The sequence below is a fragment of the Periplaneta americana genome, chromosome 2, assembly GCF_040183065.1.
Source record: "Periplaneta americana isolate PAMFEO1 chromosome 2, P.americana_PAMFEO1_priV1, whole genome shotgun sequence".
Classification (NCBI taxonomy): Eukaryota; Metazoa; Arthropoda; class Insecta; order Blattodea; family Blattidae; genus Periplaneta; species Periplaneta americana.
The window spans coordinates 99,107,418-99,132,034 of record NC_091118.1 but is presented as its reverse complement, the minus strand read 5'-3'; the positions used below and the strand labels follow the sequence as shown (position 1 = coordinate 99,132,034).

The following is a 24,617-nucleotide window of genomic DNA, read 5'->3' as shown; positions in this document are numbered from 1 at the left end:
AGTTCGCATAACACCGGGTCGTCATACCTGGTCCCTGTCAAGTTGTGTATTTGTTGAAACGTTTCACACTATATGAATGTAATAATTATGCTTCACAGTTCACTGTCACACGCACATGCACCACACTGACTGCTACGTACCGCCCCACCGTCATGATGCTGCTCCACACGTGCTGTCGAGTCGGCGTCTCCGCACGCACTGCGGCCTCCCTGTGTTCCAGGTGCGCAGCCGAGCGGCAAGCAGTGGGCAAGGTCGCCGCAGATAAGCCTATCGCTTCACACTTCAATCTCTCACATCATTCTCGGTATGTATTTTCTTTCCAAATCTCTTTCTTTTCAGTTTGTATCCCTTACTTTCCTTCCCATCATATCTTTTTATCCTCTCACAACATTTCTTTTCTTTTTTTTAAATTTGTTTCTCCATGCTTCATATTCCCCCTCTCTCCTCTACTATCTCATGCCATTTATCTGAGTCTTCCTTCTTTGCTTAGTCCTTTCCTTCTTTTCTCCCTTCTTTCACATTCTTACTTTCTCTCTCCCCTTTCTTCATTCCTGTCCTCCCTGTCTTTTCTCCCTTCCTCCCTTTCTCACCATCATCCTTTCTTTCTTCCGTCCTTACACCTTATCTTTTTTTCTCAATGTCCCTTTCTCATCCTTCATTACTCCCTTTTTCATTCCTTTCCTTTCCTTTGCTTTCCTTTTCCTCTTCTTTCCTTTTCCTTGTTTTCGCTTTCCCTCACTTTTTCTTTCCCTTCCTTCGCATCTGTCTCCCTTACTTCCTATCCTTTCCTTTCTCTCTCTCTCTATTCCTTTCTTCCTTCCTTTCCTGCTCCTTTTCTTTCTTTCCATCCATCTTCCTTCCTTTCCCTGTCACTTTCTTCCATTATTCTTTCGTCCCTTTCTCTCCCTCCATTACCCGCTCCCTTTATTTACCTCCGTTTTTTTCTTACTCTCCTCTTCCTTTTCTTCCCTCTCACTTCCTTTCTTTCCCTTGGAATGGAATGGAATTTTCGAGAGGGGCCACTATGATCCTGCACTGCGACCTTTTACGGTCTACTACGCTTCTTTCCCTCTCTCTTTCTTCATTTCTCTCTCTCCCCCTCCCTTTCTTTCCCGTTTTCTCTCCCTCTCTTCCTTTCCCTCTTCCTCCCTTCCTTTATCTCTGCTTTCCTTTTTTCCCTCTTCCTTCTTCTCTTCCTCTTCCTCTCTTCTTTTCCTTCTCCAGTTCTTTCTTTCCCTCTCCCTTCCTTCCTTTCCCTCTCCCTCCCTCCCTTCCTTGCTTTCCCTCTTCCTCCCTTCCTTTCCCCCTTCCTTCCTTCCTTTCCCTCTCCCTCCCTACCTTTCCCTCTCCCTTTCTTCCTTTCCTTCTTCCTTCCTTTCCCTCTCCCTTCCTTCCTTTCCTTCTTTCTTCCTTTCCCTCTCCCTCCCTTCCTTTCCTTTTTCCTTCCTTTCCCTCTCCCTTTCATCCTCTCCTTCTCTCATCCTTCATTTTTCTTTCCTTATCTTCATTTTTCTCTCTCCCTTCGTTTCCCCCCCCCCCCCACCCATTTTTGTGAAGTGGATCCTAAGATTCGCTATGGGATTACCTGAAATTCGTCTAATACTTGAGGAAAAACAAAAAGCAGATAATCACTCAAGTGATATTCGAACCTTTGCTCGAGCATAGTTTCAGAGCACGCTCACTAATTTCTAGACCACGTCGTTAGTCCTACATCTACTTAAATTGTTCAAGTCCACACCTGTGGAGTAACGGCTAGCGCGTTTGGCCGCAAAACCAGGTGGCCCGGGTTAGACTCCCGGTCGGGGCAAGTTACCTGGTTGAGGCTTTTTCCGGGGTTTTCCCTCAACTCAATATGAGCAAATGCTGGACAACTATCGGTGCTGGACCCCGGACTCATTTCACCGGCATTATCACCTTCATCTCATTCAGACGCTAAATAACCTAAGATGTTGATAAAGCGTCGTAAAATAACCTACTTAAAAATTGTACAATCATATATAATTTGTAAAAATGAAGATAGATATAGTCGTCTTACTTTTAAAACTCCGCAAGTCCGAGTTTTACCGAATGCCGAAATCTGTGTAGGGTATTTTCAAAATGCGTCTGCTGATAACACCTCGTGAGTGTGCAAATGTTTCTACATTAATTTTATAAATAATAAATGTGTAAGAGTTATTAGCTGCAATACAAAAAGTAAAAGAAGTTATTTTGCTCGTTTGTACTATTTTCTCAAATTCAGTTACGAGGTTTTAAAAGTAAGCCAACGATTTGTTACTTTCTGTAATTACAAAAAATACTTTTCGTATGCAGTGATGAAAACATTTTCGTGACGGTGAATGAGTCCGTACAAATATAAACATAATTATTGTTAACATGATGAACAAAATTATTCCGCTGAAACGTATAATATGGAGAAGTGGGTATCATATTTATGACAACCTTCATTTATGTGTTACTAAATTGGAGAAACTTCGTCTTTCATTTAATTTTATTGTTTCAACGTAGCACCAATTTGACAATTTAAAGCTCCATTTAGGTCTAGCCTTTTTTCAGGTTCAACACAATTCACATATAAGATTTCAAAGGGAACATAATGGGAAAATTATGTTGTATTAGGAAGTAAACTTTTGTGAATAGGTGAAAACATATAAATTTGGGTTTATCGTATTGCTGAACTCTTGACAGCTAAATATTTTGAGCTATAAAAGCTGAGTGGTTCCTCAGGCACAGAGGGGAAGACGAAGAGTATTAAGAAGGAAAGGATACTGTGACTCATATTAGTAAAATAACAACAGAAACCTCGACCTGGTTGGCGAGTTGGTATAGCGCTGGCCTTCTATGCCCAAGGTTGCGGGTTCGATCCCGGGCCAAGTCGATGGCATTTAAATGTGCTTAAATGCGACAGGCTCATGTCAGTAGACTTATTGGCATGTAAAAGAACTCCTGTGGGACAAAATTCCGGCACATCCGGCGACGCTGATATAACCTCTGCAGTTGCGAGCGTCGTTAAATAAACCATAACATTTTAGCAACAGAAACTGATTAAAACTGGTGCGAGTTTCTTCAGTCTCAAAGTGCAAGAAGATGATTACTGAGAAAGATGGTATAATGTGATTCATATTGGTGATAAAACAACAGAAATGATTAAAATTGGTGCGTGGTTCCTCAAGCTCGAAGAAGAAGAAGAAGAAGAAGAAGAAGAAGAAGAAGAAGAAGAAGAAGAAGAAGAAGAAGAAGAACAAGAAGACGAGTACGGTACTGAGAAATAATAACATATTGTGACTCATATTAGTAAAAAAACAACGGAACTGATTAAAAAGCTAATGAAGGCAGGCTTGCATCATGACGGTAGTAATCCTTATCTCCTCTTCATTACAAATTATGGATTCCACTATTTTTTGTCCATGACTTATGTCCATTCGTCCGTCCATTAATTCATTTCTTTCTTATATTATTCCACTCTGTCACCTTTTAACATCTCCACCCAGTCTTTTCCATTTCTTTCCTTGCACTCTGTCATCGTTCATTATTTTCTGTCATAATATTATGCTTTTCCTTATTTTTCGCCAGTTTCTTAACAAAATACGTTTGTTTCGATTCCAACTACCACCGCAAAAATGTGTACAGATAATAATTCTTTGCGCCAACACACACACACACACACGCACGCACACACACACACACACACACACACACACACACACGCGCGCGCGCGCGCAACACGCTGCACACAGCATACCTTCTGTCGAACTCTCTTTCATCACGTTTTATTGAGTTATGATTGGAATTTTATAGACAAGGTTCTGAACATTCGTTGAGATAACCCTGCTCAAATTGTGTGCATAAGTTTACAGAATACTCTGCCATATGATGGAAAAGTTGTTAATACTACAATGTGGCAAATCTGATAAATTACCTAATTTAATATTTTGTAACGCACTTCGTAGGCTACATATTTTAACAGAGACAAGAAGACAAGATGAAGATTAATATTCCAAGAATAAGCAGATCTCAATTCATTAGATTACATTGTAAGCGTATGAACGTGTTATTTGAGAAACCACTCTTGTCCAAAATTATAAAAGATTTCAGGAAAGCAAAGAAACTAACAGACCTATATTGAAAATATGATTTATATAATTTTTTCTCTCGTGCTTACTTAAGTAACTAGACATATCTTGCTTAGTTGACATTTTATTGTCAAATAATATGTGACAACGTTAAATATATAAATGTTTGGAATATGAGGGTTTGCTAAAATAAAAGGTGAAACAGGATATACCATAAGTAACTCTTAACATTTATATCTCTCTTTAGTTTTGTTTTAATAGACTATATCTATATAACCTTATAGCTATGTCAGAAAATGTTTTTTATTTGGTTATTTTACAGCTCTGTATCAACTGCTATGGTTATCTAGCGTCTGAATGATATGAAGATGATAATGCCAGCGAAATGAGTCCGGGGTTCTGCGCCAAAAGTTACCCAGAAATTGTTCGTAATGGATTGAGGAAAAACCCCAGGAGAAACCTCAACCAGGTAACTTGTCCCAACTAGGATTTGAACCCGGCCCGCTCGTTTCACGGTCAAGCAGGCTAAAGCTGAAAAAAAGTTTTCTTCATATTTCGTGTTAACTCATCCTGGTACCATCAGGAGCAAGCGGTCAGTTATATTGCTCACTATAAAAGTATTTTACATGGTTTTTAATATATGTGAAATGTACTTCTGTTGGGCACGATGGAATATCAGAGAAGAGATTTAGTATGCACGTACTTCCAAACTATCAATTTAATCTTTTCACTTTAACTGCCTCTTGGCATTCTTCAGAGTAGCGAAATTCCACGAAATCTGAGAATGAAGACGACTAATAAATAATTGTTGCTGAGAGGTATACCTTTCATAGTGTTTAGGCCACCATAGTTTAATGTTCAATATGTCGCTTTTTCAACCATATCCACCTCAAAATTGCCTTTGGAACCTACTACTAGTTCAGTCAGCTTCCTCGGTACATAAATTCTTTCAGTTTTCCTTAGTTTTCTTTGACGACACTGAAGTCACGATGTGAAAGTAGGTAAGAACAGGGTGAGAATTAACGGGAGAGATGGGAGGATTTCCCCTTCTGTTGAAAGTTATTCATATTAACATCCCTGCCAGGGATAACTTCTAACCCCCCTCACAAAATACAAAATATAATTGTTTTAGTACGAGTATACTTTATAAAGTATAAAGTAAGCAAAGAAAATAATATTGATGTGTTATATTCACCGGCAAGCTGAAAACAATCAATAACTTAGGAATTACACATCTTCTCTTAAGCCTGCTCTGGATATAATTATTAGTATGGTCAAGATGCAAGACGAGCAACTCAGTACGACCAAAAGTTGAGCCATATTGAATGAGGATAATAATAATTTTATGTACCTAATTGTACTGTATTGTATTTATTAACATTCTATGGTATTCGTACATTGCTTACCAGCTAGAATATGGAACAAGTAAAAAAAAATTAATACCATACTACTATAATGTCTTAATTTATAGTCTAGTTGAAATATATACAGAAGAGGTTTACAATATAGTCTACTAGTACAACACAAAGTTTTAGTATCAATTTTATGAAGCGTTGTTGAATGTCATGAATTCATCTACAGAATAGAAGGCGTGAGAAATTCTTTAATTTGGCTCTAAATAATCTTATGTATGTATGTATGTATGTATGTATGTATGTATGTATGTATGTATGTATGTATGTATGTATGTATGTATGTATGTATGTATGTATGTATGTATGTATGTATGTATGTATGTATGTATGTATGTATGTATGTATGTATGTATGTATGTATGTATGTATGTATGTATGTATGTATGTATGTATGTATTTACACTGCAAGTGGGCAAGCACCCGGTGGCAGTGGTATACACAATATAAACAAGGTACACAAAAAAAATGATAAGCAATACACAATAAATTTACAATACAGAATACAATTATACAATACACAATACAATTTTATACACAATACAATAAGAATACACAATATAATTTAACACAATAATAATAAAACATAAATTACAACCTACATAATTATGTATAAGCCCTACATAATTTTCAATAGTCTTTCACTTTATTCTCATCTCACTCACTGTTGTGGCACTATGACGCATTTCACTGACACTTTAGGACACATTTCACTGACACACTATAACACATTTCATTGACACTATAGAACACATTTCATTGACGCTATAAATTATCACTGATCGGAACTATTCACTGCACTGTAAAACCATAACTTCACTGACTCACCTCGCTTCACTGATACAACATTTCAAATAAGTCAAATAATTACACCCTTATGCATACTGTACTTATAAACAGAACTACATTTAGACTAAACATTTCTAGTCTAAGGCCCTCTTACACGCTATTTTTAAATACTTTACAATTCAAACCAAGGAAGTAACTTGTCAGGCTAAATAAATACATGTCACCTTAAAAAATTATGTTTTGAATTTCATTTTTTATACCCATAGGGAGGCTATTAAACGTTTTTACTGTCATAATGCACTCCTTTTTGATAGCACGATGGATTTTCCGATGGAGTATAAAAATCATTTTTCACGCGTATTTATGCTTTGAACTGTTGAATTAATTACACAGTTTTCACAGTTACATACGAGGAAGATTATTAATGAAAAAATATACTGACAAGCCAAGGGCATTATTTGTAGTTTTTTTTAATAGTCCTACACGATTCCCTAGATTTGGCACCTACTATTATTCCAATTACAGTTTTTTGTAGTAGAAATATACTGTTACTATCGGTGAAATTTCTCCAGAATATTACTCCAAAACTCATTACCGAGTGGAATTATTCTCTATCTAAGATTCTATCCTCCCCCTCATCAGAAATCTTAATTCGCATCCTGGGTAAGAGTGTCCATGAATTGGAAAATTACGTGTTATAGATTTGAAAGATCTCTATGAATGGTCATCAACAGAAGACGTACAACGGAACGATTTTTATTTTGGCCACGCATCCATCAGAAAAAAGTAGGGAGTTGCAAGTCCTGCAGGATATTCCTGCAGTATCTTTCTTCCTTGCAGTCAGTTTACAAGAAATTTTTGTTTTAATTTTTGGCTCGTTAATAAAACGGACAATAAGTTTTTTGCAGCCACTCCCTTAGCCGTTGATGATTCTCAAGCATTATAGAAGGTTTAAGATTGTTTCATCTTAATAACTATTCAAAAATTGCTTTGTTAATGACTGATTAGCTTTTTCATTTAAAAGTAAGCGACTCCCAAATACTCTGGAAACTTTTCTATAAATCCGTACTTTGCATTTTAACTATGTGGAAACTATTCAAAATACGTTAACCAGAGAGAATTGTTAAGTTTTGGTAGTTATTGCTCTTATAACCAGCATAATGAACTGCTTAAATAGGTGAGGACTTCTGTTATTCTCTGTCTGTAGAATCATACTAACAGATTTAGTATTTCCTGATTTATATTTTTCTCTTTCATCACTTCTGCTTGCAACTTGTGCATACACCCAACTAGAGCATTATTTATTCCAACAATATTTTAAAATGCCACTTTACATACCTGAACCTTTTCGTACTTGCAATATTTACTGGGTTTGTGTGTGAGAGCTCTTTAGCTTTACTCTTAAGAATGTTTCTTCAGCAGTAGAAACTGATCTAATTGAGAAAACCCTCATGTCCAGCACCTGAGAGGTTTCTCAGATATATGCATTTCTAAAAGGAACTTGCATGCTTTATAAAGAACTGAAGACTAGGGATTTCTCCATAAATAGTGCATTCATCCCTTAAGATACTATATAGGCTTCAATCATCTCAATTTTCACAAAATATGGGAATGAGAGGTATTTCAAATAACACGCTCTTATATCCCAAATTATTTTAACAATGTTTAGCAATCTAGAATGCTTCGAATTGTTAACAAATTCTCTAAAATAAGTGTAACATACTGTAATAAGTAGGGAGCCCCGGTATAGCTCAGTCGGCAGAGGCTTTTGCCAGCCGATCCAGACCTGCGCTCGGGCGTGGGTCCGATTTCCGCTTGGGCTGATTAACTGGTTAGAGTTTTCAGAGGTTTTCATTTACCGTAAGGTGAATGTCAGGTAATCTAGAGGCAATGCTCGGCCTCATTTCGTCAAATACCACCTCGCTATCACCAATTCCGTCGACGCTAAATAACCAACTAAAACGAATAAATAGGAAGTAATTGGTGGAAAAGTTGTTGATATTCATAATTATAGAGCGGGAAAAAAATCGCTAAATACTTCATCCCAAGTATGATTTCTTGCGCACACGTTAAGGAATGAATTTCGTGCCAATTGTGCGCCTGGCTGAGCCATAGGTCGCACCAAGCATTCATCTCCAGCATGCAAGTCCGAATATTGTATCCCTGGTGGTGATCTGCCGAACTGAACCCATTAACGCCGAATGATCTATTTGCAGACTGGAGAAAATTATTGTGGTTTAAACCTATGTGTCAGAGGAAGAACAATTGTTTATATGCATCTGAAGTCTGATTAGTGGAATATGTAGCTAATCGGCGATTGTATGCAATGGAGGGGGAAAGGAACTGGCCATCCTACCCCATTATCTGCTGGCCTAGTTACCTCATGAATTATGCCTTATTGGTGGTCACTTATGAAGTTCAAACCTGTCTTCGGACAGTTGACTAAACAACAAAACTAATATCAATAGGAATACCACTGAAACAAATAAACTGTTTATAGATGCAAATACTGTAATGACAAGAACGCTGCTGAGGAAGGAATGAATGAATCGAACACAATGCATTTTACACAATACGACAATACTAGTGCGGCAATAACTTACCGGTACCGGTACTACAATGTTCAAACTGTAGCCCAGTGTTGCTAACTGCTGTCAAAGACAAATTACTAGCAATGGAAAAAATAGCTAATAAACGATATTAACAATATATTGCATTTATTGTATTTGGGTAGATCTATAAAAGAATTAAATCTCTATTTCTACAATACTCGTACAAACATCTAATTTTTATAATTAAGCAAGGTTTCAAAATATTCAGATTTAGTAACATATTATCTGAAATGGTGACAGTGTTTCTCTCATGTAGAAGCAGGCAGGAAAACTTATGAATACTTGAAGAAACAACAATACTGCGCATGTGTCATAGATTGAGATGGGTCAACTGTCATGTACAGTAGTGGCAAAAAAACCGGACCGATCCTTGTAGCTGATTTCAGAACCTTGTTCACTCCCGAGCACGACAGACTTGTAACTAAGACTTTCGTGGTTCGAATCCTGCCTGGGAAGGAAACTTTTTTTTTTTTGTTCCTTATTCAAATTTATTCCCAATACTTTTCGATTGCAGCGATATTTTACTACTTAATTAACTTATTATTCCCAGAACATGAATTTTACCAGCAATCGAAAAGTATTGGGAATAAATTTGAATAAGGAACAAAAAAAAAAAAAGTTTCCTTCCCAGGCAGGATTCGAACCACGAAAGTCTTAGTTACCAGTCTATCGTGCTGTGGAGTGAACAAGGCTCTGAAATAGCTACAAGGGTCGGTCCGGTTTTTTTTTGCCACTACTGTACAGAATGGTTGCAACGATCCCCTTACCTCCCCTCGTCGCTCAGAGTCTCAAAAAGCGCTGATTGGGAAGGAGACGTTTGAGAATTCGCACACGGCAATATCTTAACAAAAACTCACTGTGCTACAGAAATAAGAACACGCTTAATACAAGAGATTTTCGGAGTTAATTTTGCATTGGGGTCATGTGTAAGAGAAAATCGATATAATAGTATAAAGTAAATTAATTTATGGCGAAAAAATATATATTTTATCGTTTTCATTGGGGGTTCATTGCTCCATTGCGCCATAGGAGAAACCGTCACTGTAACAAACATAGCCAAACTAGATTCCGTCATTTCAGATACGTAAGAAAACTCTTCCCGAAAGTGTTGAACGCCTATTGGTTCCGTGCAAAGTGCTGAGAGGTGCTACATCCTTTGATGCAGGATGCTAGAGTTCATGGAATATTTATGAAGACATGGTACGTGCAAGAGCGGTAAGTTACATTCCAAGTAGCTGTCTGACAGCTAACGCCAGTAACAAATGCTCGACATGGGCGGCCCTGACTCCTCACCTCGCGCCTGCATTTGCAGCGACAGTTCTCTTCATTCACCTACTATATACACATAGCGTGTCTCGTAAGCTCCCATCAAGCATCAGCTCGCATGTTCCAGTTGCTCCTGAATATGTAGTTTCTTTTTTCAAATGGAATTGAAGTACACTGTCGTACTGAGCGCACGATGTCGCCATGAACACGTGCTATGATCCCTTCAATTTACATAGATTATTATCTTTGGTAGAAACATGTACATTACGACGAAGCGAATAGAAGCATTTGAAATGTGGATATGGAGAAGGATGGAGCTTGTTAAATGGACAGAAAGGATAAGAAATAAAGCTGTTAAGGAAAGAGTGGCGAAGAAAGAATAATGCTCAAACTGATCAGGACGAGAAAAATGAATTGGTTGGATCATTGCCTTAGAAGAAACTGCCTACTAAAGAATGCAATGGAAGGAATGGTGACTGGGAGAAGAGTTCGGGCAGGAATAAATATCAGATGATAGACGATTTTAAGATATATAGATCATATGAGGAGACTAAGAGGAAGGCAGAAAATATGAAAGATTGCAGAATGCTGGGTTTGCAGTGAAAAATCTGTCATTTGTAACAATACTATGTTTGTATGTATTGTCTTTGATATCCTGTGAACTATATAGACTGGTAAAATCAAGTTTTCTGTTTACGAATATACTAAGATTAGCTATTATAATAATACATAAATAAATAAATAAATTAATTAATTACTGGCTATGAATTTTGGAGACAATTACATTATGTATAGCCCCATATTTAGGTACTGCTACGTCCATGAGCCCGAAGAAATTGTGCGCTCCCCACTAACTTACTTATGCAAACCTCACAATAAGATATTTAGCAAATTGTATAAAAAAATATAAATAAAAAAGTAAATGATATGTAACAATAGTCAAATTTAACATACGCTTCTTTCTAAAGTATGCATCTACGGACTAGAAAAATATCGAAGATTTATTTTCAGTCCATTTTTTTCTTTCCTCAAAATGTTGCTGTTCCTACGGATTTTCCGCCCTGGAACCGGATCTATGCGGCCAAGTGTAAATACGGGTCTGGTTATTAAGGTCATGCTGTAGGGTGTACGATTACGTGTTATGAATTTGTAGACCGTAATCTTAACGTCAGCCGGATGTTTGTTTCTGCTCATCAGTAAAGAGAGGAAAAATATGACAAACATTTTGGAAAAATACGAAATCCATACTCCCAAAATATGGAGAGAAAAAAAATTAAATATACATTTGAGGGCTTGAAATCTGATGTTAATCCCACGCGTTTACTGAGTTATAAGTCATTCCGACAGATAGGGAAGTTGTGGTGAGCTGTTAAAATGGCGTCTATTGCAAACTCCCGTTACAAGCAACGAGCAGTAATTGAATTTTTGGTTCTCTAAAGCGAAAGTGTGGTGAATTTCCATAAATGTTTGTGTACATTGTATAGTAGTGGTGCAGTTGATAGAAGCACTGTTAGACGGTGGGCTCAGAGATTTCGAGCGTCAGGAAAAACAGAAACCGAGCTCTGACATCCGCCGCGTGCTGGACGTCCTGCCATAACTAACACTCCAGACATGATGAATCGTGCGGATGTCATCGGCGCATCACAACAAGACAAATGGTCTTACAGCATTGGAAGTGTGTTCAGTTATCGAGTCTCTAGGAAATACAAAAGTTTGCTCAACGAAGTCTCGCTTAAACCACAAGCCTGCAGAGGAAAGTCATTTCTTCTGAATTCTTAGACCGCTTTGAAGCCGAAGGGGAGGCTTTTTGTCCTAGATCATTACGAGTGACAAAACTTGGGTGCATCATTTTGAGCCGGAGACAAAGGACAGTCAATGGAGTGACATCATCCTTAATCGCCCAGATAGAAGAGATTCAAGACAGCCTCCTCTGTAGGAAAAGTCATGGTTGCTGTCTTTTGCGATTGTGAAAGAATCATTCTAGTGGATGTATTGCCAAGAGGCATTAGCTCGGAGGCGTACATCAATAACCTGAACAAGCTCAAGAAACGTTTCCAGCGAGTTCGATCTGACAAGAAGTTACCAGAAATGTTGCATCACCATGAAAATGCACGCCCTCACACAAGTTTTCAAACCCGGGAACACATCACCAAAATGGATTGAACAGTGCTGCCCCATCCACCCTACAACCGTCTGATTTCCACCTCTTTGGGACTCTTTAAAGATACTTTGCGTGAAAACATTTTGAAAGTGACAACAGCGTCATTGATGTAGTGAGGAAGAGGTTACGCACGCAGGACAAGAGTGGTACCGGCAAGGAATACATGCACTCGTTCCACGCTGGCGTAAAACCTTACAACGTAATGGAGACTTTGTAGAAAAGCAGTAATGTGAAGAAGAAACATTCACCATTATCACCAAATTACAACAATTGTCATTAAAAATATTCTGAGAAAAAAAATGTGAGGCATTACTTTTATTAACATAAAAGAAAGCCGTAATACAGCACTAAATGACACAGAGTTGGGAAATCCCGTGCCATTACCCTCTCGCTATTGTTAATTCATTGCAGTATCAGTTAATACACTGGGAGTTTACGGTATTAAGAAATATTTCGCAGATTATTTAAGACATTTATCTTCCTAGGAGTTAAGCATCTAGAGAAGGACCTTCTCAAGGACATCTGGTCAGAACATTGTTTTCCTAGGCTTCATTTCTCCATGTTAAATCTTGAATTTTCTTTTAATTTTTTCATATTATTTTAGCTATTTCATAAAAATTATCTTGAAAGCGAATGTAGTTAAAATTTCGGAATTATAGTTTTTAACATATTGTGACAGCAATATTTGGTCATGGTTTGACACATAAATGTTTACTCATTTATTATCAATCAGGAACACATTCAAAACATCCATTACATACTAAAGAGCTTTTTCATTAATGACACTGAACGAATATGTATTTAGAGTGAGAAATTTCATCAAATGTTTGAGCTATAATAGAAAATCATTAGAATTAACTGGCATTACCACTTACCACTACGAGTGCAACCAAATCGCGTTCCACTTCAAACACACCAGTACTACCAAGAAAAGAAAATCAAGAACTTGGGAAATCAAACCGTGGATTTAGCTAAACATTCAAGACTTCAGAGACAGAAGGCATCACGAGACTCAACCGTCAGTTTACTGCTTAAGAATGAAACAGATATAATAAATACTGAGCAATGCCAATCAACGCCTGTCCGTGCTTTACAAAAGCATTCACATCTTCATATGCTTCAAAATTATTACAATTATACAATCAACCAACATACTATCCAATCCTGAAAAGGAAGAGTAATAATTATATATATATATATATATATATATATATATATATATATATATATATATAACATAAAACTCAAATAACAGGCGAATACATTTTCTAGTTTGAGATATGGGGAACAAAAATAATTTCAAATTGATATATTATTCCTAAGATCATCCACCACACTGTGCAATTCTGCAAAGACAGAATAATATTTATAAAAAAACATAGCTACTCGGTCCCGTTGCTGTCCGTTGACACTCCCGTAAAACAGATACTATACTGTTAAAACCGAAGTCATGGCAGTAATGTTGTCTAACTGAACGACGAACACGTGCTGTCGTAGTTTCATGTTAGTCTATCCGTCAACAGAAAATTTCCGCGTAGCGCTATTGCGAAGTTTTGTTTACTCTGTATGACAATATTTCAAATAGGATGGATTGCTATATCGACAAAAAAAAACTCAACGATAATAATTAAAAATTACATTTGAGTACGTAAGAATTAGTACCGTATCTTATGTTTTTAATTAAATTCGACTAACTTCAGGTACGAGAACTTTAGAATTCACCGAAATAGACGTTAGTTGAAGATATAACTTCTTATCAGCACATTCATATCGAACTATCTACACTATCTTTATTTTTCATCTCAAACACCTTGTCAACGACCTTCATTTGTTTCCTACTTGAGATCTGTTACTAGAAAAACCAGATTTATGATATGAAATCGATATTATTGCTGTCCAACCAATAAGAAGCTCATGTCATCTCTTTCTAATTGAAAAGAGAATGTTGCGTCAGTCAAGAATGAACACATATATTCGCGTATACAGAGTAATAGAAAACTGAAGTTACAATGCCCAAAAATTACATGTTGCTACTAGAGATTATCATATCTAAGATCTCAACCCTCTAGTAATCACTAGAATGAAGTCTGCTAGAAGTGAACCCTGATGAACAAAGTCAACGATACCAAATCTTAGTCTATAGCTAGAGCATTGATTGTCTTTATCAGAAGGGGTTTGGAAGTTTGGTTGAAATGTCAAGAACTCCATGATAATAATAAACTTGTATTCCGAATACTGAACATTGAATGACAAAAATATGCATAATAATAATAATAATAATAATAATAATAATAATAATAATAATAATAATGTCCACACCTGTGGAGTAACGGTCAGCGCGCCTGGCCGCGAAACCAGGTGGCCCGGGTTCGAATCCTGGTCTGGGCAAGTTACCTGGTTGAGGTTTTTTCCGAGGTTTTCCCTCAACCCAATACGAGCAAATGCTGGGTAACTTTCGGTGCTGGACCCCGGACTCATTTCACGGGCATTATCACCTTCATTTCATTCAGACGCTAAATAACCTGAGATGTTGATACAGCGTCGTAAAATAACCCAATAATAATAATAATAATAATAATAGCCTAATAATAAATGCATTCTATATTAATATCTATCAAAATTAAAAACAATATTTTGTTGCATCTTGATAAAACAAAGGAAGACAGAAAAACTTTTGCAAATATTAGAAAGCCAAGACATTAAATTTCACAACAGGATAGAGTCACTAAGAAAACGCATACAAAATCAGAAGCGAAGGTTGATTTTTCATATCTCGATATGTTTCACAAGTACCTAAGGGTCGTATTCATAGACATTCTTAGCGCAGGCTTCCGGTGGATGACCAGCGAACTAACGTTTTTCGTATTCATAAACCAGTGTTAGCGATATGATATGATATGAATCCTGTACAAATAACCAGTCGATAGCCGGGGCTAGTTTAGCACGCTCGCAGCGCGGGTTAGCGAAATGTCTATGAATAGCACCCTAAGTGTTTAGCAGACGTCAAGAAACGACTTCGTCTGATCCTCCTTTAACCTATAGAAGTTAAACCATGCTACAAAAGTGTATATAATCTTATTGTACTCTCAAATTTTAAGTCTGAATAAAATACGAGTATTATTGTCAGAGAATGATAGATTTTAAGTCCCATTAAAAAATAAGATGGCAAATCTACAGTAAGTGGTATCACAAATTAAATACAAGCGAATTATTTCATACATTAATACCGAAGTTATCTTTTCAAGTTATTTTAATTGGGCCCTTTAATAAGTAGCCATTAAATTGAATTATTGTGACTAAAATTAATTCGGTTACGAAATTTTAGGCTTTCACTGTGACTGTTCCGATGAATTTTTGTTCTGGATATTTAACTGGCTGTTGAGATTTAATAAAATCTCCAAAATTTCGGAACTAATTGCAGGTTTCATCAGCGAGGTATATTGTCAAGACATGAAAGGTCGCCTTTTGTGCTGGATCAAACGTTTTGGAATTACTTGCAGGTTCTACTATCGGGGTAATATTGTCAAGGCCACCTTTCCTGCTGAATCCAACGTTTCGTAACTACTTACAGGTTCCACCATCAGGGGAGTACTGTCAAGACATGAAGGGTAGCCTTACCTGTTTGGTCCAACTTTTTGGAATTATTTGCAAATTCCATCATCATGGTAATATTTTCAAGATCCGAAAGGTCGCCTTTACTGTTGAGTCCAACGTTTCGGAAATATTTGTAGGTTCCACCCACCAGGGGAATATTATTAAGACATGAAGGTAGCTTTTCCTCTTAGCTCTAGCCTTTCAGAACTACTTGCAGGTTTCATCATCAGAGGAGTATTGTCAAGACCTGAAGGTTCACCTTTCCTGTTGGATCCAATGTTTCAGAACTACTTGCAGATTCCAGTATCATGAGAATATTGTCAAAACCTGAAGGTTCGCCTTTCCTTTTAGGTCCAACGTTTCGAAACTATTGCCAAGACCTGAAGCTTTGCCTTTCCTGCCGGATCTAACTTTTCGGAACTACTTGTAGGTTCCACCATCATTGAAATATTGTCAAGGCCTGAAGGGTCGCCTTTTTGCTGTTTAGCCCAACGTTTCGAAACTATTTACAAGTTCCATCATCAGGGTAATATTATCAAGACCTGAAAGATCGCATTTCTTGTTGAGTCCAACGTTTTGGAACCAGTCGCAGATTTCATCATCATAGAAATACCCACCATAATAGGAATATTGTCAAGACCTCGAAGGATCTTTTTCCTGCTAGGAAGTTCAACGTTTCTGAACTACTTGCAGGTTCCAGGTTCCATCATCAGGGTAATATTGTCAACGTTTCGAAATGACATGCAGGTTCCACGATCAGGGTACTATTACCAGGCCCAGGCTGTTTAGGGTTTAGGTAGACCTGTAGAGAACATTATTCTGGTGATGAAACATTCACGCAGTTCTAAAACGTTGCACCCAACAGCAAAGATGACTCTTCAGGTTTTGGCAATATTCGCCTGATGGTGAACTGAAGCCGGTTCTGAAACGTTAGACCCAGAAGGAAAGGCGACTCTTCAGGTCTTGACAATATTCCTCTGAGATTAAAACTGCCAAATTGTTTAGAAACGTTGAAGATATCAAATCTCAATACCCGGTTGAAAACCCAAAATAATAATTTCTTTCTCTGAACTCCGGAATTTGTTGTATGCAATTCAATGGAAATGGCATTATTAATTCTACGAGTATAACCAATAGTGTTACGATAACCGACGGAAATGCCTGTTTCCCACAATTTGTATACCAACTATTTTCCACAATATATAACATAGGGTTCAGCTAACTCGTATAAACAATTGCTGTCACCCAGCTGTACCTCATGGACTCTATGAAATTTATAAGCGTTTTTCATCCTGTGTTTACAGTAAGGCTAGTTAAATACCCATAGTGTAATAAGCTATTAGTATGCAATTCGTGATGTATTGGCATCCTCACTGCCTCCGGATATTAACGTGTTACATCTTCCGGCGTCAAACCCCACCCGCATTGATAGATGTAAGACAAAGAAAAAGTTAAGGAGTCATCCGTTGTCTATATCCTCAAGCTGGCTTCCACATTCTGAAGTACTGACGTCATCACGTGAAATACAGTCATGCAATCCGGCGGTTCCCAAAATTTTCACACAGTGTTTCCACTGTAATTAATATTTTTTAGCCCTCGGGCATTTCCCATCTCTTAACATTCCACAAAATTAGGAAATTAATATTCTTAGGTAATAAATTTTAATCATAACATGGAAGTCCTTTTCACAGTTCTCCTTTCTTTATTCACAGTTCTCCACAGTTATCCACAGTTCTTCTGGCGGTTTTTATACTCTTCGTGGAAAGTGAACACTATCGTCTTAAATCAAATTGCATACTTTATTATTTCATTTATACAAACTAAAACAAAGTGTGACGAATTGTCCAAAAATATTTGTGCACCTAATTAGACACTAATTCTAGCAGGCTAACTTAGAAATTTAATACAAAATTAATATTGAATAAATTTCAAGAGAAAAATTGTTATCGATATCGGGACCTTTGGCTGAGCGCGCCAAACACTCTACCTACTGAGCAAACCAGGAACTGCACCATGCAGTCTCAATTTTCCTTTTATATCCACACACCTCAAGTGGACTGACAAGACGCCAGAAACCCAACTGAGTTGCACACAAACTCTGTGTGACTTGAAATGTGGTTTTCTGTTAACGTACCTACAGTGACATATATTATAATATAGGCCCTACTGTAGGATTGTTAACACAGTTTATGTGCACTCAAAGTTGGGTTTCTGGCGTCTTGTCAGCCCACTTGAGGTATGTGGATATAAAGGGAAAAATTGAGACGGTGTAGGGTACAGTTCCTGGGTAGCTCAGTCGGTGTGGTTTTCTGTTAACGGATCTACAGTGACATATTATAATATAGGCCCTATTGTAAGTATGTTAACAAAGTTTCTGTGCACTCAAAGTTGGGTTTCTGGCGTCTTGTCAGCCCACTTGTGGTGTGTGGATATAGTAAAGGGAAAAATTGAGACGACGTAGGGTGCAGTTCCTGGGTGCTCAATCGGTAGAGCGTTGGCGCGCTCAGCCAAAGGTCCCGGGATCGATACCCGGCCCCGGAATAATTTTCCTTTGAAGTTATTCAAGTCTGCTTCACAGGGAGCTAGACCTGAAAGCCACATTTGCAAAATTAATATTTCTAACTGTTATCGGGACATAACACTAACAGAAAAATATCTAGCCCTCTAAATGACACTCTAACACATTGCAGTGATTTCTACGCAAAATTATTAATATTATTATTATTATTATTATTATTATTATTATTCTGTGAAAATCATAAATCATAGGTATAGTAGCAGTTGCTAGAAAGAGGTTGAGGTTCAATCTCGGAAAATTTTACAAGTTTTGTGATTAAAAAGATGCTGCCAAGCAGGTTTCCTAATCTAAGCTGTCATAAAAAAAAAGTTTACCATTCGGTCTTGAATGCACTGCCTAATTATCTTGAAGCTTCAAGGGTTCATAAGTGGAGGTTCAGTATCGAATTAACCAAATTTCTACATACTCATACACAACTCGTGGATTGTTTTTACTTGTAAATTGAATTAATCTATTTATTGTGTAATTATTGTACAATTTTGTATAGCTCAACTAATAAATTGTGTATGACGTAAATTAAATTAATCTGTTCGCTATATATTGTATATTTTATGTATAGCTCAACTGATTAATTGTTTTATAATTGTAAATTGAGAATTAATCTGCTTGTTGTGTATTGTATATTTTTTTAGTTTTTAAAGCAATTTTTATTACTGCACAAATCGGCACCAAATTTACGGAATGAAATTATTATTATTGTTATTATTATTATTATTATTATTATTATTATTATTATTATTATTATTGTTGTTGTTGTTGTTGTTGTTGTTGTTGTTGTTGTTGTTGTTGTTGTTGTTGTTGTTGTTGAACTCGCGGATGATACGTCAGAGTCTGACTTCAGACTCTGGAGGTAATAGCGTTCTAGGCAGGCTTTAGTTTGTATTTCACAAAAAACCGTGCCGATAGTTCTTGCTATGGTCACCTGAAATTCCTCTGCGCGGAGGATAACTTGAGATTCTTGACATTTCTGGTCGATGTACTGTCCGTCTTCAGCAGGTGTCAGAAAACACTTGAGTCAAATCCTACCGATATTGTTGACATGGCTAGATTAACTGAATCCATGAAATAAAAAATATCATCTTTGTTTGAAGATGCCATCTTGGAAGTTTGGACATCGACACACGCAGAAAGCATTACTGTACTCCATGTGGTTTGGGACAGCTGAAGGGCACTGACTTCCGGATCTGGTTGCGGTTCTGGATCTTCACGACCAAAAAGAAATAGGCCTAAGGATCATAATCTCTACGTTACTGATAACCGGGACTTAACCGCCATAATCGTGGAGGTGAAGGAAGGCTTCTTAAAATTCTTAAGCGACCGTTTCTATCTAGATGAAAGGATGATTGACATTGTGAAGCCATTCTGCGATGCCCAAGGGTGCAGAAATAAAGGCTGTATTTAGCATCATTGTCCGTGATCTCAGTCTGTCAGAAATTGACCTTGAGTATCGAGATCTTAATGGATTTGCCAAATATAGACATTCTCCACGGCAAAATATTTGCATGAAATGTGAAATATTTTGCCTCTTCAACGAATTACAAAAATCTAGCAACTCTTTTTGCTCGTATCCTTGTGGCTAAGCCTCACAGTGCTGAAGTGAAGCAGCTCGTGAGCTCAGATATGTCCTTGAAGAGCACGAAACGTGTGAGAATTAGTACTGAAACCGAGAACCTTTATTTCTTTGTTCACTATAACATGCCACTTCTTGTTGAATGAATCCTTGGGAAACAGTACTGTTGTCTGCTACGAGTTAATTTCTTACATCAGTTCTGCATAATCACTACAATAAATTGTTTACATTACTTGTACTTTTCTGTTTATTGTAACTGTGAGTAACTTATACTATGCAAATTTCCATGAATACAATGCTGTTGCTTTCACTTGGTATCTGTTGTCTTTTAATTTTTATTACTGCACAAATTTTGTTTTATTACTGCACATATTGGTTTATTATTGCACAAATTGTGTATGACTGCACACTAAAAAAACTCTGTCTCAACTGATATAGGCCTATTGTTTATGCTTGTAAGTTGAATTAATCTGCATAGTATATATTGCGTAATTTTGTATGGTTCGACTGATAAATTGTTCAGGCTTGTAAAATGAATTAATCTGCTGTGTATAGTGTTTTGGTATAGTTCTACTGCTTGCTATGTATTGTATATTATTTTGTATAGATAGAGGTAGTTCAACTACTTGGTATATATTGTTCATTCTTGTAGTGCCATCAGCATAGCTCGGACGGCAGACTCACTTTCTGTTGACACGGAGCTGCACTCAGGCTTGGGTTAGATTTCCGTTTGGTTGATTACCTGGTTGGGTTTTTACCGAAGTTTACCTCAACCGTAAGGCAAGTGTCAGGTAATCTATGGCGAATCCCCGTCCTCACATCATCTTGCCAATAAATTGTGTAACTCTTTACTTGTTCCACACCTTTAAGCTTCAATGCTGATGTAAGATCTATGGAATAAATAAATGAAAATGAAAAATACTACTTTCATACTACTATAGGCGACTTATTATCCAAGTCCTGCTGCATTATTGTTATATCATTGTATCGTCTTCGAATAGCCTTTGTAGTTTTATGTGAACGATAGGGAAAGAATTTAACTACAGTATACATAAATAAGAGCATTACTTATCTACCTGAAATCTGAACAGTAATGTGCAGACAGCGGATTTTCGGTCCCTATAGTGAGGATCACGTAAGAGTAGTTCCTAAAAGGCTAATTTGACCGTCTCTTCAGTGTTGCCAACTGATACTAGTTATCACCAAAAGATGGTAAAATCACAATGCCATGTACAATAATAATAATAATAATAATAATAATAATAATAATAATAATAATAATAATAATAATAATAATAATAATAATATATAATAATAATATAGTATTAACAATAACGATGATTTGCTTATTTACCACATATGTTGGAGAGGTGTTTTCTAAATGGTTCAATAATTTGTGAAAGAGTAGCTATATTTTCCTTCTGCACCTCTCGCACAATATGTTAGTAGATTACTGTATGATAATATTAAAATGTATTTTGTCTTACAACATGAAATTCATTGCTTTGATTAAACAGTTTACGATTTACGAGACCTAACCTAAAATATATTTTGTTTGATCACGTGAAATGATTAGTACGAATTCCGAAAACGAATGCCACGTTGAAATGTAAGCTTAAGAATATTTACTCCATTATTGTGATTAAAGTCTAAACACCAAAGAAATTAATTAAAATATGAAATGGTATTTCTGTCGATTACCCACGAAATATATTTATTTACACTTAGCCTACCTGACTATAATCTTGAATTGTAACGACAACACAAAGCAACATATACAATAACTATTATCTATTAATATTAATACTGATATTAATTAATTATCAGTATGTTCAAATTTCACTAGCTTCCAATAATCGACTCAAATCTAGAACAATTTGAATTTTCAGAATTTAAACTACCGATAACTTATGTCACTGCTAGCAACATAACAGTTATAAAATCACTTCCAGTTGTAGTATTTCTCAGTACCGAAATTCGAAACGAAATTGGAAAAACAAAATTCAACTTGCAAACTAGAAAATCACCATAATCCACTAGCTTATGTAGTAATGGGGGGAAAATGGTTAGGTTTCACCCTTTGGGTATTAAGCAGTGGCGTAGCGTCAATGTAAGCTAAAAAGCTCAGCTTCCCCAGTTAATAATAATTTCATAATAAACCTGCAGTTTATGAACAAAATTATTTATTAATTTTAATAGAGTTTATATTTATGCGTTAAATATTGCGATGCGGCAGCTCAGGATGATTTGTGATGCAGCAGTAAACAAGAAACCTGCACACACCAGACTGGTTTCTTTCACTCATTCTTCTGTGTAACCCACCCCGCAGATTTTCCATCCCTTTCTAACTAAACTACCCTGGTCGCAAGGCACGGAAGAAGCTAGCTTTTACATTGAAAGTTTCCGAGTTATCCCTTTCATGAGTTGTGTTCAGTTGAAGTGTTAGTGTGCACTATGGCTGATATAATAAATAATGAGTGAAATAACAGTTACTGACACCAATTTACTTGAATTTTTAGGACAATTCTATTATCAAGACTGACTTACGAACAAAAGTGCGATTTAAAAAACAAATGACCGTGTCTATTTGTTAGAGATATGTGTAAACCATGAAATCATATTTTACTACGTACCATTTGAAGTCATGCCTTATTGGTGTTACTTACGAGGTTCCAACCAATCTTCGGACTGCTGACTTGACATTGACATTGACTACTATTTATTTTTAGACTATATTTTTGTAATACGTTTTCTCATATGTACATGAAAGACAACTTGAATTAGCTTCCCCTGCTCAAAATTTCATGCTACGCCACTGGTATTAAGTAAGCTGATCCGGACTATACACAGCGAAAAGACGCCACGTCTTTTGGCGTACGGAGGGAGCGTAGCAATGACCTCTCTGCAACTGAAGTACATCTAACGTTCAGTATCGGGACCCAAAATCCGCTGTCTGGTAATGTGTATTCACATGCATATCCTGGAACTAGATATTGTCATATTTTGGAAAACAGTCTGAGAGAACGTGTGAGTTTAATGACGTAGCAAATGTTACTGACAAATAACTAGACGTCCGTCTCACTATCAGTACGTTTCACAACACTTTTATGTCACCAATGAAAATGTGACAACCATGGCCACTACGAGTAACTCATTTCGTAAACGATTCAACATATACTTAACGATAATAGCAATATCAAGGAAATTATATTTACGAGTATGATGTTATCTACATAGCCTAGAGATAAAAGTAATATCCTAAGAAATCCTTACCGTGAGCTAACCGGCTGCTGTTCATAGATTATTATTTTTTTTTTTTGAATCTGTTTGTTTCTAACGACTCCGGATACATAAAGTATTACCACTCCGGTTTTTAGTAAACTGGCGATGTGAACGATTCAATTCATGAGATGAAGACACTTGGGTGGCGGAAGTCAGTTTCCTTGAGCTTGTATGGCAAATGAAGATAGGAGATCGCAGTTTTGATGTGTGTTAGAAATAGCCGGTCCTGCACTGTAATTCAAGTGGCAGAGCTTCCGGTTGCAAATACATAGGACACGGTTTCGATTCAGGCAAGGAAGAGCAGATTCAGCTCCCATCTATGTATAGAAAGAACCCTAATTAATGTCATTAATTTGAGGGGGCTATTCTTTCAGATATTTCAAACAAAAAAGATTGATACAATTTTGCCGCTTTTCCTTTCTTTCCCAGATAAAATTTGTTTTATATGAAATATTTCATAGGGGTTTGGGGAAAGCAATTGACTTAATTCCCAATATGCTCAGCCAATTTAAGAGAGCAGTGTGTTATGATAATTGGTTAAAAGAATGTTACATTGAAATATTCATTTGCAGAACGAAAAGTTACATTAGTTCGGATCAAATGTCTGCACATTTAAAGGACAAAACTAAAGTTCTTTCTACCATTTATTATTATAACACACTGCTCTCTTAAACTTATTGAAAATATTAGAAATTCAATCAATGGTTTTCCCAAAACACACTACGAAATATTTCACGTAAAACGATTTTTATCTCGAAAAGAAAGCAAAAACGAACGCAACTGTATTAAACTTTTTGGTTTGAAATATCTCAAGGAATAACCCCCTGAAATTAATTAAATTACTTATGATTCACTCTGTATATAAGGACTGACTTTGTATATCTTGGCGCGACTCTGCATGCTAACCATATGGGTAGAGTCCCTTACCTGCAAACGATTCATTCATTGTGTTCTGCAATAGGGCAGGTCTTTCACTTCAAATCCAGCTTCCTCCAAAATGTCCTATTTTCTGCTTCCTCTTTGCCTCCGCATATGATCCAAATATCTTAATGTCGTCTATCATCTGATTTTCTTCTGCCCCGAACTCTTCTCCCGTTCACCATTCCTTTCTTCTCAGCCAGTGACCAACCAATTCCTTCGCCTCTTCCTGATCATTTTCAGCATCATTCTTTCTTTACCCACTCTTTCCAACACAGCTTCATATCTTATTCTCTCTGTCCATTTCACAAATTCCATTATTCTTAATACACATATTTCAAATGAATCTATTCGGTTCTCTTCAC

General features: G+C 36.7%; 1 protein-coding gene across 3 annotated transcripts in view; it reads right to left on the bottom strand.

Moving 5' to 3' along the window:
- Positions 1 to 24,617, bottom strand: part of LOC138694454 (inverted formin-2-like) — a 225,762-nt gene that overhangs the window by 44,611 nt on the left and 156,534 nt on the right. Inside the window, exon 1 of one of the 3 annotated variants that reach the window (XM_069818181.1) lies at positions 141 to 1,184. The exons of the other annotated variants lie outside the window; for them this stretch is intronic. Coding sequence (XP_069674282.1) covers positions 141 to 154 — 14 coding nt within the window. The 5' untranslated portion in view covers positions 155 to 1,184. Of the gene's footprint in view, positions 1 to 140; positions 1,185 to 24,617 lie in introns of those variants that run through there. 3 annotated transcript variants of the gene reach the window in all.